The 15,417-nt window shown below is 43.2% G+C and overlaps 1 protein-coding gene across 2 annotated transcripts in view; it reads right to left on the reverse strand.

Moving 5' to 3' along the window:
• Nucleotides 1-5,891: 5,891 nt before the first annotated feature.
• The window catches only part of PID1 (phosphotyrosine interaction domain containing 1), an 85,129-nt gene continuing 75,603 nt past the window's right edge, over nt 5,892-15,417 (reverse strand). For both annotated transcript variants that reach the window (XM_066556521.1, XM_066556522.1), the window contains one exon: nt 5,892-7,854. In XM_066556521.1, the coding sequence (XP_066412618.1) occupies nt 7,378-7,854 (477 nt within the window). In that variant the 3' untranslated portion in view covers nt 5,892-7,377. The remainder of the gene's footprint in view (nt 7,855-15,417) is intronic.

Raw genomic sequence — 15,417 nt, forward strand, 5'->3', positions numbered from 1 at the left:
CCATTCTCCAGGATTTCAAGCAGAACAAACCACTGCTGCTGAATTAGCTGAGACCCACTGCAGCGTGCAGGCAGAATGTGAACCATGCTGAAATGCTCTGTTCTTAACCTTTATAACAGCATAAATTAGGATTCCTGTAAGTAAGGCACAGGGAATGCTGAGATCTGCTGCAAAAAACTGTGTTCAGGACAGCCCAGCATCACCTCCCCCTGCAAGCAGCTGCAGTGCCATGGCCTGCCAGGCACCCCGGCCTACGGCCTGGCTGGGCTGTGGGGACACCCCAGAGCCAGGGGTGACAGGATTGGGCTGTGGGGCACCCCACAGTCAGCAGTGACAGGGCTGTCCTGGGGAGCACCCCACAGCCAGGGGTGACAGGGCTGGCCTGGGGACCACCCCACAGCCAGGGGTGACAGGGCTGGCCTGAAGGGGCTCCCAGGGGTGACAGGGCTGTCCTATGGGAGCACCCCACAGCCAGGGGCTGACAGGGCTGGCCTGTGGGAGCGGCCCACAGCCTGACAGGGCTGGCCTGAGGGGGCACCAAACAACCAGGGTGATAGAGCTGGCCTGTGGGAGCACCCCACAGCCTGACAAGGCTGTCCTATGGGAGCACCCCACAGCCAGGGGCTGACAGGGCTGGCCTGTGGGAGCGGCCCACAGCCAGGGGTGACAGGGCTGGCCTGTGGGAGCGGCCCACAGCCAGGGGGTGACAGGGCTGGCCTGTGGGAGCGGCCCACAGCCAGGGGTGACAGGGCTGGCCTGTGGCGGCACCAAAGAGCCAGGCGTGACAGGGCTGTCCTGGCCCCACGATGTTCCTGCGTGCCTGCTCCTGCTCCTGGCTGGTGCCCCAGAACACGTGAGCCCACTGGGACCATCACCCTGACACAAGGCATGAATGACCTGAGACAGGAAAGAGGTGGATGCAGCCCAGCAGAGCCCTATAATGAGCCAATTATCAAACAGTGGGCAATTCCTGGCAGTTAAACTGCTGCAGACTGCAGGAAGGAGCCTTTCCCTCTCTGCTCAGCACAGCCCAGTGCACTACCATCCACACACTTCCACAGCACTGGTAAGGAACAATGTATTTTTCTGACAGGCCACACAAATTTAATCAGAGCACGCTACCTGCAGAAGACACTGCAATGGCCCAGGGAGCAGAGCAGGGCTCATTGGAAGTGACAGCCACCTCCCCACAGGGACACCAGGGACAGGCAGAGCAGGACAGCCAGGCTGGGGCAGAGCAGTGGGTGCAGGGATCCCGCAGCTCCTCGCACACAGACCTGCCTCCAGCTCATCCCAGGTCATTCCTCTGCTACCCAACAGCAAGGACTGTTAGAAAAAGGGAAGGGAGGCACAAGTGCTGCTATCCTGTGTGGCCAGAGCTGACTTGAAAAGATATAAAGGAACTTACCTGGAAACCCCAGAGAAAATCAGGTCCCAGCCCATTTAGGAGAGCCCGGGCAGATATGAAGCATGGTCTATTAGTCAACCACAGTTTCAGATTTCACCTGTTCCTGCATTGGAAGAGGTCTGACATATTTTATGGACACAAAAATATCTTGCAGTTGACTATCATCATTTAACCTCATTTTTCCTTTCTAGAAGAGTTTCCTTTGAAGTTCCTCTGTGTATTTCATTATCATCTTGGGATCTGGAAAAGCTGTTGTTACTTGAAACCATGAGATCTGGAATCCATTAAAGATGAGATTGAGCCAGGGAGCGCTGGCATGGTACTGAGCACTCAACCACAACAATTTAACCCAACTGTGCAAGAAAACCTTGATTAATTATATCCTCAGTAATTATGTCTAAAACTATTTCTACTCTCTAAATGAGAGGTAACTAAATTGAAATAACAAATTTGAAATAGGAATAACACACTTTTTCACATTCACATGACCTATTATAAACTGTATAAAATTACAATTCACTAAGAATGAAATCTACTCCTGTCCATCATTCTCAGAAAATCTATACTGCCCGCAGGAAAACATACCAGCCACATGATGCATTATTCATGGGATTATAATGTCTCCTCTCTTTCTGTAGAGCAAGATTTGCAGGAAAATAACAGAGTATGTAAAGCACAATGCAAATCAAAGCCTAACAGGTAAAAGTTACCAGTTAGTGCTATCTTCCCACTCCAATGGTGGAAGTTGGGAAGGAGAGAGATGCTCCAGTCTGCACAGTAACTGCCCCCTGGGGAAGGGAGGTTCTAGGGAAGGGTGATTCTGCATCATGTGACAGGTACAGCAATTAAGAGTCACTCCTTTGCCATCAGAGCTGGGACCTTTCTGTGCCCTCCCACCCTCTCCCTCAGGATTACCAGCCCATTGCCAGTTCATCCCATTTGCAGAACAGTCAGCATGTGCAGCATCCCACCTGTGCTTCCAACACATCTCATAACCCTTTTTCAGAGAAGGCATTGCAGCACACACGGTAACATACAATTATTTTAAGTAAATCATTGTATCTGCTTTAACAGCCCTGATCAAAATTAATTACAATCCTAACTGCAGAAATTCTCACAGCACTTACAATCAACTGCAGCCACACAAGAGAGGTCTTCCCAAACTTCAAGGAAATCAAAGCAGACACTCTGCACTGCAGCACAGGGGCACAGTAGGGGCACAGTACCAGTGTCTGTGTCCTGCTGGGGTGGGAGGGACAACCCCCCTGACAACCTGGCCTTTCCCCAGCCAACCATGATCAATGGTACATTGAGAGAGAGGAAGCATTTTAATGGAGTTCAACAAAAAAGGAACTTTAAAAAACACCCTGTATCTGTTTAAAATTACATTAGAAGAAAGGTATAATGGTATAATGAGTGTTTCTACTTTCACTAAAGGATATATTCTTTTACTGTAAACTCCGGTCTACAGGACAACAATCATACATTTAAGTTATCACTTCAAATTATGTACAAATTAATAACTCACTGCCACAGGGAAAAATGAGCCTAACCACGTATCATTCTTAGAGCAGCTAATTGGGCATGGAGTGGGATAGCTCTGGTGGTAAGTGGTAAATAATTTATATGGAACATCAAATTTTGCATGTAGGTAGACAATTTAATTTGCTTCCTACTGTAAAAGGGAAAACCTTTTAATAAGTAAAACATTTATCTCGAGACTAACATGCAAGACTGCCTTCACACATCCATCTGCTGTTACATATGTCCATCATACACAGAATATTTAACAAGGATCATGTTTCAAGGTGTGTATGGATATGTATGAACAGATATATCCATACATGTGTATAGAGACACACAGAGAACCCTACAATTAAAATAAAATTCTGTCAATTCACTGATACAGAAGTCTCAAAACTTCCTTGAATAACACATTTAAAGTTTTCTAAGAGATTGATAAGGGGTTGCCACTGTATCAAAGGCTTCTCAATCACATACCATTTATCTGTAAGTTTTAGGAAAACTAAATGAAAGTCATTGGCAAAATCCAACTGCTTTTTCATGTAAAACTGAAGTCATTCCCTACAGAAAAGCTAAGGAGTGGAACCAGCTGCAGAGGGTTTTGTTTTGTGGAGGTTTTTTGTTGTGTTTTTGGTTATTTCTTTTTTTTTTTTTTTTAACAAAACAAAACATTCAGCTGTTCTTCAGAGCCTTTGAGTTTAAACATGAAAGAAATTGCTCTCTGCCTTTCTCCATCCCCCTGGGCTAGAAGCCCCATGCACATCTAAGCAATTCTCATGCAATGTATGCTCACTAGTGCAGTGTTGCTCTCCCCTTGGCACAACCACCATTCACTCACAGCTCCACAGAAGACTTGGTGGGACCAAAGATATTTAGACTTCAGAGCTTGAAAACTGAACAAATTCACTCTATACAGAGTTACAATTTCTCTTTCTTAAGGTAGTTAGAAAAATGGTGAAAATCACCTTGGCATAACCGTGGTGATGTTACGTAGTGGCATTGAGGCGTAACGACCTAAATGCTTTTTCCACACTCCTAATAACGCACAGACACTCGGACCCTTTCCACTCTCCCCTAGAAGCACAAGAGGGAAATAAATCCTTCGCATGTTTTCCTGGCTGACACTGAAGGAACTCATCAACCCACAGCGGGATGCAGTGAGATCCAAAACTGGACTCTTTGTAGTTGAACAGGAACAACTTTAGCCAACTGGAAATTACTCTTGATGGAAACTTTGTGATTTTTCTTTTCCAGCAGATTAATTGAAGTAAAAGTTTAACTTGATATTTCATTCCAGTATCTACTGGCAACTGATAATCAGTGATAACTGCTATGCTAGCAATTCACAATTGAAAGCATTTCTCCTTGTTGCAAATGGCATCACACATTTGGAATTGATAATGCAGAGAGATTTGGCCTGAATTCCAAATTATCTAAGGATCCAAACTCATGATACTGATTATTTTTCAAATCTCATGTTTTCAAAGACAAACTGCAGTTCACATTCTCTAATATTCTCTTGCATGTTTGAACTATTAGAAAATAGCTGGTTCATGTTTCAAAGGGTCTGATTTTCTAATAAAAAGACTAGAATTTTCTCCTTTAGATTTTATTTTTTCATGCAAAATTCTCAGCTAATCCACAGCCTCAATATCATATAGTGAGGGACCCAAAATTGGACAAAACACTCTCGAGGTGCAGCCTCACCAGGGCCCAGCACTGGGGGACAGTTGCTGCCCTGGTGCTGCTGCCACAACACTGCTGACCACAGTTCTGTGTAGTTGTACTCTGGCCTGGACTGGAGGGTGAAAAGGGCAGACTGTGTCAGCCTGAAAGATCACACCCACCCCATGACAGGAAGGCATCCCACTCTCCTAATTATTTACTCCAGAAATGGAAATCCCAAACTCAATCCACCCACTGCGGTTCTACGTACGGCTGGCAGGAGACACCTCAGCTCCTGTGTGAGGTGGGCTGGGAATCTCCTGCCCCTTCCACACTCCAACAGCCCTTGGCCAAGACCTGGGGCTCACACACGAATCCCTCTGCTGTCAGCAGGGACATCTGGGTGAGAGGACGGAATGAGGGATTCCACACACCCATTCATAGCAGCTTTGGTGGCAGAGCATCCAAACAAGTCAGGAAACTAACATATAAATACAGCTCTGAGCAAAAGAAAATAATTTGTTAAAAGTTGAAGGAAATTTGGCTAATTCTGCCTCTGATCAAAAAAGCAACTATATACACAGCAGGACCCAGATTTTTTTTTTTTTTTGACCAGCATATGGCCCATACATGACTCCCCACTTCCCAGTACACATTGTGGGAAGAAAAAGAGAAATCATTTTTTAGATCTGTATTTGGAAACACTGAGTCATCCAAAAATTCAGAGAAAAATCAGAAGCTGCCAGCATTGTGGTATATTCCCCATCCTGCCATCAAATGCCCTATCTGAACCATGCTGTGATTTCTGTAAGGAAGGCAATACTGCTCCCACTCAGCAGAGCTCATTTCAACTGGTCAAGTTGGGAGTGGGGGTATCTCTGCCACCTCCTGCTAAGCAAAAGTTATAAATCATGTCCCCACTCCACAAAGTAAAAAAAAAAAAAAAAAACCCCAACTGACCAAACAAAAAACCCAAAAAAATCCAAAATAACCAACAAAACCAGCCAACCAACCAACAAAAACCACAAAAAACCCAACAAACAAACAACCAAAACACACAACCCCCTCATAACCAAAACAAAACCTCACAGAAATAATTAAGCTAAATATTGAAAAGAAAATAATATTAAAATGTTAACAGCAATTCTCATGAAGACTGATGCAATAATTAAATGGAAATAAATTAACATTTCCATTCCACTAAATGAAATAAACACAGAACCCACACACACAAAACCACAGAGTTTATATACCACAGAGTTTATATGGGAAAGACAGCTTAAAACTAACAAGGTTTAACTCAAAACTTTTTTTTTTATTAAAGTATGAATGCATTTATGCTGAAGAACAGTTTACATACATTGTAAAGCAACAAGCATATTTTCAAGAGGTGTGGGCCCTCCTCAATACATCTCCATGCTCAATCTACATGCTTTACCACTGGACTCACACATACACTCTCACATACAAACACAGAGACACAAAACACAGACACAGAGCTATCTGCTTGGATTAGCTTTCTTTTAAGGCTTCTGTAAGGTGCCCTAGTGCCCCTAACATTACCATAATTACAAACAAAATTGTACAAAGGAGCAGCATTACTTGCAAACTATTGATCTGCTCTCAGCCTTAAAAAATATCAAGTGAAACAAGTTTTTCCTTTATTTGAGTTTTATTAAACATCTGCATTTAAGAAAGGCATGACTGTGTATCTGTGAACAAGGAAAGATACGGGAATCTTAATATGAGGTTCTCAACCAGAACAGATGTTCAAACCTGACTCCTAAGGGACCATTTCCTTAGATCTTTACAGTGAGGCAGCCCTGTGTGGTGAGACACTGCCAGCTCCATCCCACCAGGGTTGCTCGACCAGCAATGCGGAAAGGGGCTCACAGTGCAGTGCCCACCGTGCTCGGATCTCGTCACACCTGAGGTTGATGAGAAGTCACAGTTCTAACACTGACACACCCAAGCGTCCCTCAACTCTTCCCAGCTGGCCCCCTCCTGTGGAGCACATCAGGGTAGGATAATGCAGACAGCAGGGCTGACTTGCTGAACCCCCAGCCACCAGGGAGTATTTCTGCCCACCCCTTTTTGGTATCCTGCAGTGAATAGTCTGAAACTGCAACTACTGGTGTTGGGTGAAAGACGTGGCAGCCAGTACATTAAGAAAATAGGTACAATGAATAAAATAAAGGATAGCATATGATATAATGTGTACATACAAGCATCTTTCATTTTTTATCTGTGAAATGTGAATAAACTGCAGAATGCCAGGCCATTAGTCTAAAAGGCTGTGTATGGCTGTCCTAGCCTACATATGGTCAAAGGATCTGTGTGGTGTATCATAGGGAAAGATTCTTCGGGAACCATTAGGGCTTTCCAGGCCTACTTGCTCTTGTGCATCAGCATCAGCCTGCAGCTAGGAATGCCAGAGAAGCAACTAATAAAATTGCCTGACCAGTCTTGTAAAACAAACAGGAATGACTGCACTTCATGGTATGCACCTGAACTACAGAGACAAGAAAGGGACAGTGATGGGAGGGTGACAGAGGTGGGGGAGGGAGATCTCACTTTTACAACAGCAGCAGATTTCAATGCAACGTAATTACTTTAATGACGCATATCTGTAGGTACCAAATTGCTCTTCTGATTTAAAAAGCTGGTAAGACAAGTGTTTGGCAGTCCTTTCATTACCCAGTTTCAATTGTTGCTTATTCATCTATCAGCTCTCATTCCCTAAGCCATTTCTGCCTTTGCTGAACTGTGAATGACCTCAGTCAGCCATCGTCAGATTCAAATTCATGAGACACTTCCTCCGATGAGCTGTTCCTGTGGATCCGGCCGTCGCTTTTCATGCTGTGAAAAGTCTTCTTAAAGGCCTCCATCATGGCATGGGCCAGCTTCTTGGCCTCCAGCTTGCTCTCACACTCCACAGCGTGGCAGTCCATCTGGTAGGACAGGTCATCGTTGATCTCCCGATAGACCCAAGCGAAGATGTTTGGGCTGACGTTGTGGTCAGCAGTGCAGTAGGCTATACGTGCTACCTGAAAGGTATCCATGTGCACTGTCGCCTCACCTTTGAGGTCCAGATGATGCAGCCAGACTTGGAAAGGGCGAATTTCCAGAAGGGCATTAGCTGGGTAAACATCCTCCCTGGTGAGCGTGTGCTTCTTCCACAATTCAATAACTGGTTTTTCTGTGCAGCCTGACAAAAATTGCATCCCTGTTGTGGAAACCTTACCCAAATATGTAACCTGCAAAGAAGAACAAAGATAGGTGAAAACACAGAGAGCAGACTCTGGTGGTACTTTCTGCCATCTGGGGGAGTTTCATTGGGGAAAAAAAAGCACACACCTGCCCTCACAAACTCCCTGATTTCAGCATCATTTTCAGTAAAACAGTTTTCAAACTGCTTTCTAAATATTTGCTTTTGCAAATGCTGACTTCACCATTCCAACCCAGAGATTAAAAATGCCCAAGTGTCTGAGTTTCAAGGCATTCCACTTTCTTCACCTCCCCTAGAAAGCTCAGCTTTAGAGCCCATGACTACCCCTAAGCTCATCTTAGCAAGTGCAAGTGCCACTGGAGCAGGTCCCAGGTAGCTGTGATGCAAACCACGTCTTTTTTTTTCTTCATACTTTATTATTCAGATGATTTATCTGTATCATATTTCAAACATTAGTATTAGGGAGATGGAGACAATCTTAGTTTGATAATGCAAGGTTGCAGGGGGTCAGCAAAGCATGATCACAGTAGAGGATTTTAAACTGAATGTTTCTTTCCAAAATGATCTTGTTTTTCCACCACTTCGGCTACTTCTACTTAAGTATTAAGCCAGGAACAGCTCAAAGCTGTTCAAAACTTTATCTTTGAGCAGGGCTGAGATATTTATTACATCAATTTAAGGAAATATGCTGTTAAAAAATCTAGTAATAAATCTACCTAAGTTTAATCACATTATCTCTCTGCTTTCCTTTCTAGTCCTTTTGAGTAAATACCCTGTTAGGCAATCAGCACAGGAAAGCAAGGCGGTTTTAGTGCCTTTAGAGAAATTTGTTCACCAAATATCAAATTCACTAGGAGGTCCACATCAAAATTCTGTATTAAGCCTGTGCAGAAACATTCCCCTAAATCTGTGCAGCTACTAATGAAGCTTCCTTCCACTTACAGCTGAATGGGAGATTATTTTATCTGGGAAAAGGGATTTTCTCTAGGAAAGACAGGTCAATGCCACATAAATGCAATTATGCAGATTATTCTATTTATTGCTGTTGTCAGTATGGTGCATTTAAGAACAACTATGTGAAAGCAAAATTGTTCCTCATTTATCTCTTGCAGCAGTAACTGCTTGAGATAGAATCTTTTACCCCTTGCTTGATGTCTTAGAACCGCTACATTTTACTCAAGGCACTTGGAGGAAAAAATAATCACATGCACTTTTCAAACTAATTTCTTCAAAATTCTGCATTAAACACACAGTATAGGTTATTTTTATGTTGTAAATGTGTTAAGAAATGTATAGAAAACACAAGGAATGTCCATATTTAAGCACATTAAAAAATCATACCCACAAGAAATACGGGATTTGTAATCCATGCAAACAGTTTTCCACAAGAAAAATATTTTGCTGCAAGTTTCACACGTTTTGTTAAACTCAGAGGCCTAAATTAAGCCATAATTAAGGAAAAAGCTTAAAAAACTTCATTGGAAGTTTGTGTGGCTTAATCATGCTTGCCAAAAAAGCAATTTCCTAGCACTGACATTTCAAGATGGGAAGTCTTATTCTTTGCCTATAAATATTCATGATTTGCACTGGGAATACATTGAATCTTATAAAGCTTTGTATTTTTTTTGGAACAGTGGGAAACACAACAGCTAGAACAGTTAACAAGGCAAGACCTACCAGTGTTTTGCCTTATTTTATTTTATTAGTGATGAGAGTTGAGTTCCCTAAAGTACTGTAGAAAAACTTAAAAGAAAACCTCAGTTCACAGTGCCAACTAAACACATAGAAACAGCACATCCAGGACCAAAGAGGAATGTGTCTACAGCATACTGGGGGGTATTTCAACATATATCCAAAGTCAGATTGCTTTGAATGGAGCAAGATCATTGTGCAAATTTGCACATTCAATATATTTTCCAAAGGTTTGCTCAGCACTGCTTCATACTCACAAGCCAGCTAACAAAAGACAAACACTGTAACTTCACACTTGGAGTCAAATTCAAAGCCCATTTCAGCGTTAGAAGTCCTTCACTAACTACAAAGAGATTTGCACAAAGCCTTTAAACCCCGAGCAACAGTGAAATTGCCTCTTGCTCGTGCACTTTGTCACTGCCCAAGTACAGCTTTGAATCCCTGGCTGCAGGAGAGAGCTGCCACCACGGCAACATTTTATCCCCCCAGCTGCTGTTTGGAGAAGCCCAGTGTCACCTGGAGACCACAGAAATCAGCACCTCTCATGAGTGCACAAGAGGGGATGCAGGGAATTGTTTCACTGCTGGCTTGTCCTAAAGAGGAAGCTGTTCCCAGCTTGTGAGCTGCCCTGAGCAGCAGCATGAGGATGGGGAGAGGGGAGGAAAGCCAAGGCAACTCCATCCAAGGCAGTCAGTGTTGCTGAGCTCTGTGCTGCAAATTCACCCCAACACACAGCATCAGCTTCTGAGCATGGACGACTCCCAGGTGATGCTCAGACTCCTTCAGCAGCCAAGGAGCAAAATCAGAGCAAGTTGTCACACAGCAGCATAAATTGAATTTAATGTTCTCCTCTGTTCCTCTGCAGCAGCTAACTGCAACCTCCTGTTGGCCATCAATCAGTGTGTGTGGCCTGCTTAAGAGTGGAGCTGCAAAAAATAATGGACTTCCCTAAAATAAAGCAGTTGTATTTTAAGAAAAAAAAAAAAGCAGTGAATTACTCTGTAAGCAGCCAATGCAAAAGTAACTAATAATAAGGATGGAATTCTGGCTTGTTTACCAAAATGGGATGTACTGGTCTGATTTACTGTCCCAGTTCTGTCATGGTATAACTGTGTAGGAACCTTTGGTAAGTTGCTTCTTTTAACATCACTTTGAACCTCCATTATATAAATCTCCTTTTCCTTTGAGGACACATCCATAAATATTTATAAGGTGCTTAGACATTACAATAAGGAGCTCACAGGAAAGAATAAACAAAACCTCAACTTTAAAGTTTCTCCTGTGCTGTGTCTTATATAGAAACATCTACACCTACTAGTGCTGTTACTTTTTGGTTTTTAAAATGAATTATCCTTTTTTTTCCTAGTTGAGATACAAGCATTTGACAAGAGTAGCATCACTGAAGCTCTTGGTGAAGACAGATGTCTAACATTTCTTCACAGTATGGCCCCCTGCTAAAACAGAACAGGGATACAGGGGCTGGGGAGACACCTCCACTCTTTGACCCACAGAAAGGTACTTCTCCCTGAGCTCAGAGTTACAAGGTTATTCCACAAGCAGTGCTCCCTGCATTTTGGCTCCTGCCTTGACACATCTGACAGCATATCCACCTTGGTTTAAATGCTCAGAAACCTCTGACCACACCATTACAGTGAAGCTAGTACAGTACAACCATCTTCCTTTTCAATTTCCAAGTCTGCCAACCAAAGGTCAAAGACCAGAAAATTCCTTTCATTATCAGTTGGAAAAGAAAGCTATTTTGAGGCAAAAATTCCCGCTGGTGGTGTTTCCCATTAAAATCATTGATATCTCATCAGTGTGAAGCCAGCAGGTATTATAAAAAAAGACCCCAAAAAACCCCTGAATTTCATCTTTAAGAATTTTAAGAATGAGATGCGAAGGGCACAGAAAGATATTAGTAGTAGCAGCAGTAGTGATGTTGTTACAGTTATCATTGCAGATACAGAAACACACTGAAGTGCCTGAACAGCATCAACTCCACAGCTTTACTGACCAGAGAGTGATCATTGACAAAGACAGGCAAGGCCACGGTGCAGGCTGAAAGCCACATCTGTGATAATACAGCTCTGACCACCAGCAAAAGTTCACCAGGACTGAATAATGCTTTTTTTTTCCTCTGAAACTCTGCAACTCACTTGGCAGCAAACATCACTCCAGAAAATTACTTATTTGTGCAAGTGTGGCATGTCCTATAGCAAGTGTCATCCTATACACAGTGAGGCCAGGACCTTTATTCCCTCCCCTCTAGGGTTGTTAAGCACTGGAATGAGCTGCCTGGGGAAATGGTGGAGTCACCATCCCTGGAAGTGTTCAAGAAACAACTGCTCATGGCACAAAATGCCATGGTTTTTAGTTGACAAGGTGGTGTTTGGTCAAAGTTGGATCTGATGATATTGGAAGTCTTTTCCAATCTTAATGATTCTCATGATTCTGTGATTCTAGCCTCAGTGCGAGGCAGAGTAGCTACAGGTTGGTTGCAACAAGTAAATTATGATCAAGCTGTTTCAGCTTTTACTTGTTTTGGATACTATTTTAAGGGAGAAAAGGAATGCAAATTCAGTTCAATGCAACTGTGTTAACCTTAAGCAGTGAAGGCATATCCTATCATATCTTCTACCAGGGATAAGAGAATATTTCTTTATGGCCCTTTTAGTCCTTTGTGTGTTCCATCTGTTCCACAAATTTCTGGAAGATACATACATCTCACAAAAACTTCTTGCGCATGTTAAAAATTATCCACATTCTTTCCAGCCATACTATGGCAAATTTCATCCTCTGGCAAGCCACTGTCACCAAGCATGACATAAAATAGTCTTGAGGCTTCAGCACCTCTATGCTTGCAAGCATCCAAACATTTTGTAAAAGCCAAAATGTTCTGAAGAGATCCTTATTTCACCCTAGAGATTTGCCAACACCAGTGTCAGTATCTGGCAAAACTGTCCTCAACTGAAAAATGCTGTGCCTTTGCCCTTTTGTAATGCAGCTACACCCATGTGACACATAGAGATGTCTCATGTCAAAGGACATGAAGAATAATTGATGTCATTTTTCATGCACTCTCCTGGAAAGACAGAAATATCTGAGTATTTTGACATTGTTGTTTTCAGCCCTTTCAATCCAATAACATGGTGAAAATATCTTTTAATAACTATGTTTAAGAGCTTACCAACTTTGAAAAGACCAGTAGAGCAGCTGCCATAGACATTTAAAATTCTAGCACACTATGATTTGTCAGAATTAATAAGGGTTTTTTTCTTTTCATACCCTTTTCATACTCTTTCATCATTGATCTCACATTTTTCACTAGCAATTCATTGCAGATAAAGAGTAGCTCAGCTCCTGCATGTGTCGCTCTGACCTCAGACGTGACTCCCCAGTGGATCATATATCCCTACTGCCCCTACCTCACAAGCCTCACTTGGACACCCGAAGTTAGGCAGTCATTTGACTTTTTCTCCTTCTGTTCCCTATCCTCAGCCCATAGACATCAGTGCTCCAAGAAATCAGATCCAAGCTCTAAAGACCCATAATTACTGCATTACAGGAGGACAAATGCTCTCTTGGCACAGGAGCTTGGCGCAGGGACACATACCCCACAGGGTTCTCGGCTCTCTCACTATTCAAGACCATGATCAAAAGCCTATATGTAAAATTAACTCCTTGTTTATTTATTTAATATAAGTATTTCTTCCATACTAGATAAGGAGGGTCTTTGTCAGCAAAATCAACACAGAAAATGAAAAAAAAAAAAAAAAATTGAGCACTGACCTTCAGCTAGTAGGTATTTATTTACTCTGCATATTTGCAGTCACTAGAGGATCTTGAATCTTGTGCAATCTTAGTAGTAGGTGACTGTCTCTTTTGTTTATCAGTGTTTTAAAATAAACATTCCTTTAGCCTCAAATTTGGTCTAGTTGCTACTGATTATGTTTGATCAAGACAGTTTGCCTCACTTAAATGCGAGGCAAGCAGAAGTAATGAGACATTTTCTTCCTGAAAACAGAACTGCTCCTGTGGCACCTTCAGGATACGTGGCAATGAAGAAAGTGACTGTAAGGGTCTGTGTTAAGATGCACAGGTACAGACCCTCCAGTCAGCAAGCAAACCATCACAGAATCATAGAGACATCAGGGTTGGGAGAGACCTTTAAGATCACACAGTCTGACAATCCACTCAGCACCACCAGCGCAACCCCTACACCACTGAACCACATCACCCAGCACCAGATCCAGACACCCCTTAAACACCTCCAGGGATGGCAACTCCACCTTCTCCCTGGAAAACCTGTTCCAATGGCTGAAGCTTGTCAGTTCATCCCAGCCAAGCCAAGAAACACCAGCCCAAAGATCAGGTAAACCTGCAGAAGTTTTAAAGAAGAATGCAGAGGAGATTGGAAGAACAGCAGCCAAAAGCTGGTTTAGAAGGATGTATGCATGTCTTGTTGAAAATTGCTGCAAGAACACATCGATGGAGATGCTCCCTGGGTTTGCAGCGCAAAAGCAGATGCAGGATGAGAAAGTTCAGGCACATATGGTCACAGCCAGGACACAGCAAGCTTCATCTCCACATCATTACAAGATCTGGAAACCTCTGCAAGAAGTTGCTACCTCAGTTGTGCACAACTTCACTGCAATGACAGTGTGCCCAAAGCCCCTAGTAGCACCTCCAAGCTGAGTGGCTGGGGAGAATCAGGGCTCACCAAAGAGTCACAGATTTGATGGCTGAAACTAGTTTTTCTTTTATCCTCAGTGGAGCTGGGATACAAGTGGGACAGGCCTGCAGCATGCTGTCCAACAGCTTGGTAAGTCCTGGCACAGCTTTCATGTCAATAAAAGCAGATTTAGCTGTAGAGTCATTTTCAACATCTTTAATTAACACATCCAGCTCCAGGCACAGCAGGAGTGCTCTGTGCTGGACAAGGTACCTGTCTCACCACACCAGCTCAGCTCTCCTCAGCCTAAAGCACAGTGACTCAGCCTCAGGCTGGCAGCTTGGGATTTAGAGCCAAAAGCTGCTTTTTGGCTCTGAAGGAAAAACAAAAATATCCCAGACATTCCACTGGATCACTGAGCAAATACCACGAACTGCATTCAAGCAACGTTTGCTTAAGACCTAAAAAATAACTCAGTCAAGTCAAAAGGCTGCACAGTTTCCCTCTGCCTGTCACTGCTTCCTCACCCACACTGCCTGTGTCCAGCCAAAGCCTTGCAGCACGAACACAAGGGTCTTTGTGGGAATGGCAGGGCTCCTCAGCACAAAGAAATACACAGTAAATGCAATAATGTCACTTACAGAAATATGTGAAGAACTGTTTTATTTTTGAGACAAAATTCAGAGGGAGAACAGACAGAGCTAGGCAACTATTTAGTGGAAAATAACCATCAACTCTTAGGGCTGCCCACTGGATTAGGAGAGGAAAAAAAATACATCAGTGGTTAATGTCTGATTTATTCCAAGGAATCAAAGGATAGCTCCAGAAAAAGCTGGAAGCATCAGCCCCTCTTCAGCAGTTAAGTCAACAGCATCTGAGTCCTTTTTGTGGGACCAAGGCTGAACTTAAGTCTTACAGTCATGCTACAATTCCCCCTTGAAAACAAAAATAATAAACAAGCCCAGCAAGAAATGCATTTGGCTCTTTACATCTTCAGAACTCCTAAGGAAAAACAACTGCTGGGCAGCAGCTGCTCCAGTTGCCATCTGTCCCCACAGCCACGCTCACAGCAGCCCTTTGCAGGTGCTTTTATTTTCCCATGTGTTTCTCAGCTGTGACCGTGCAGCAGATCCTGCCTTAGATGCCCCCCAGGAAGGGGTCACCACACAAGTAAGGGACAGCACAGAATAGTCACTTTGGATATAGTTCCCCAACTAAATGCCTTTG

This window comes from Molothrus aeneus, chromosome 10 (assembly GCF_037042795.1).
Source record: "Molothrus aeneus isolate 106 chromosome 10, BPBGC_Maene_1.0, whole genome shotgun sequence".
NCBI lineage: Eukaryota > Metazoa > Chordata > Aves > Passeriformes > Icteridae > Molothrus > Molothrus aeneus.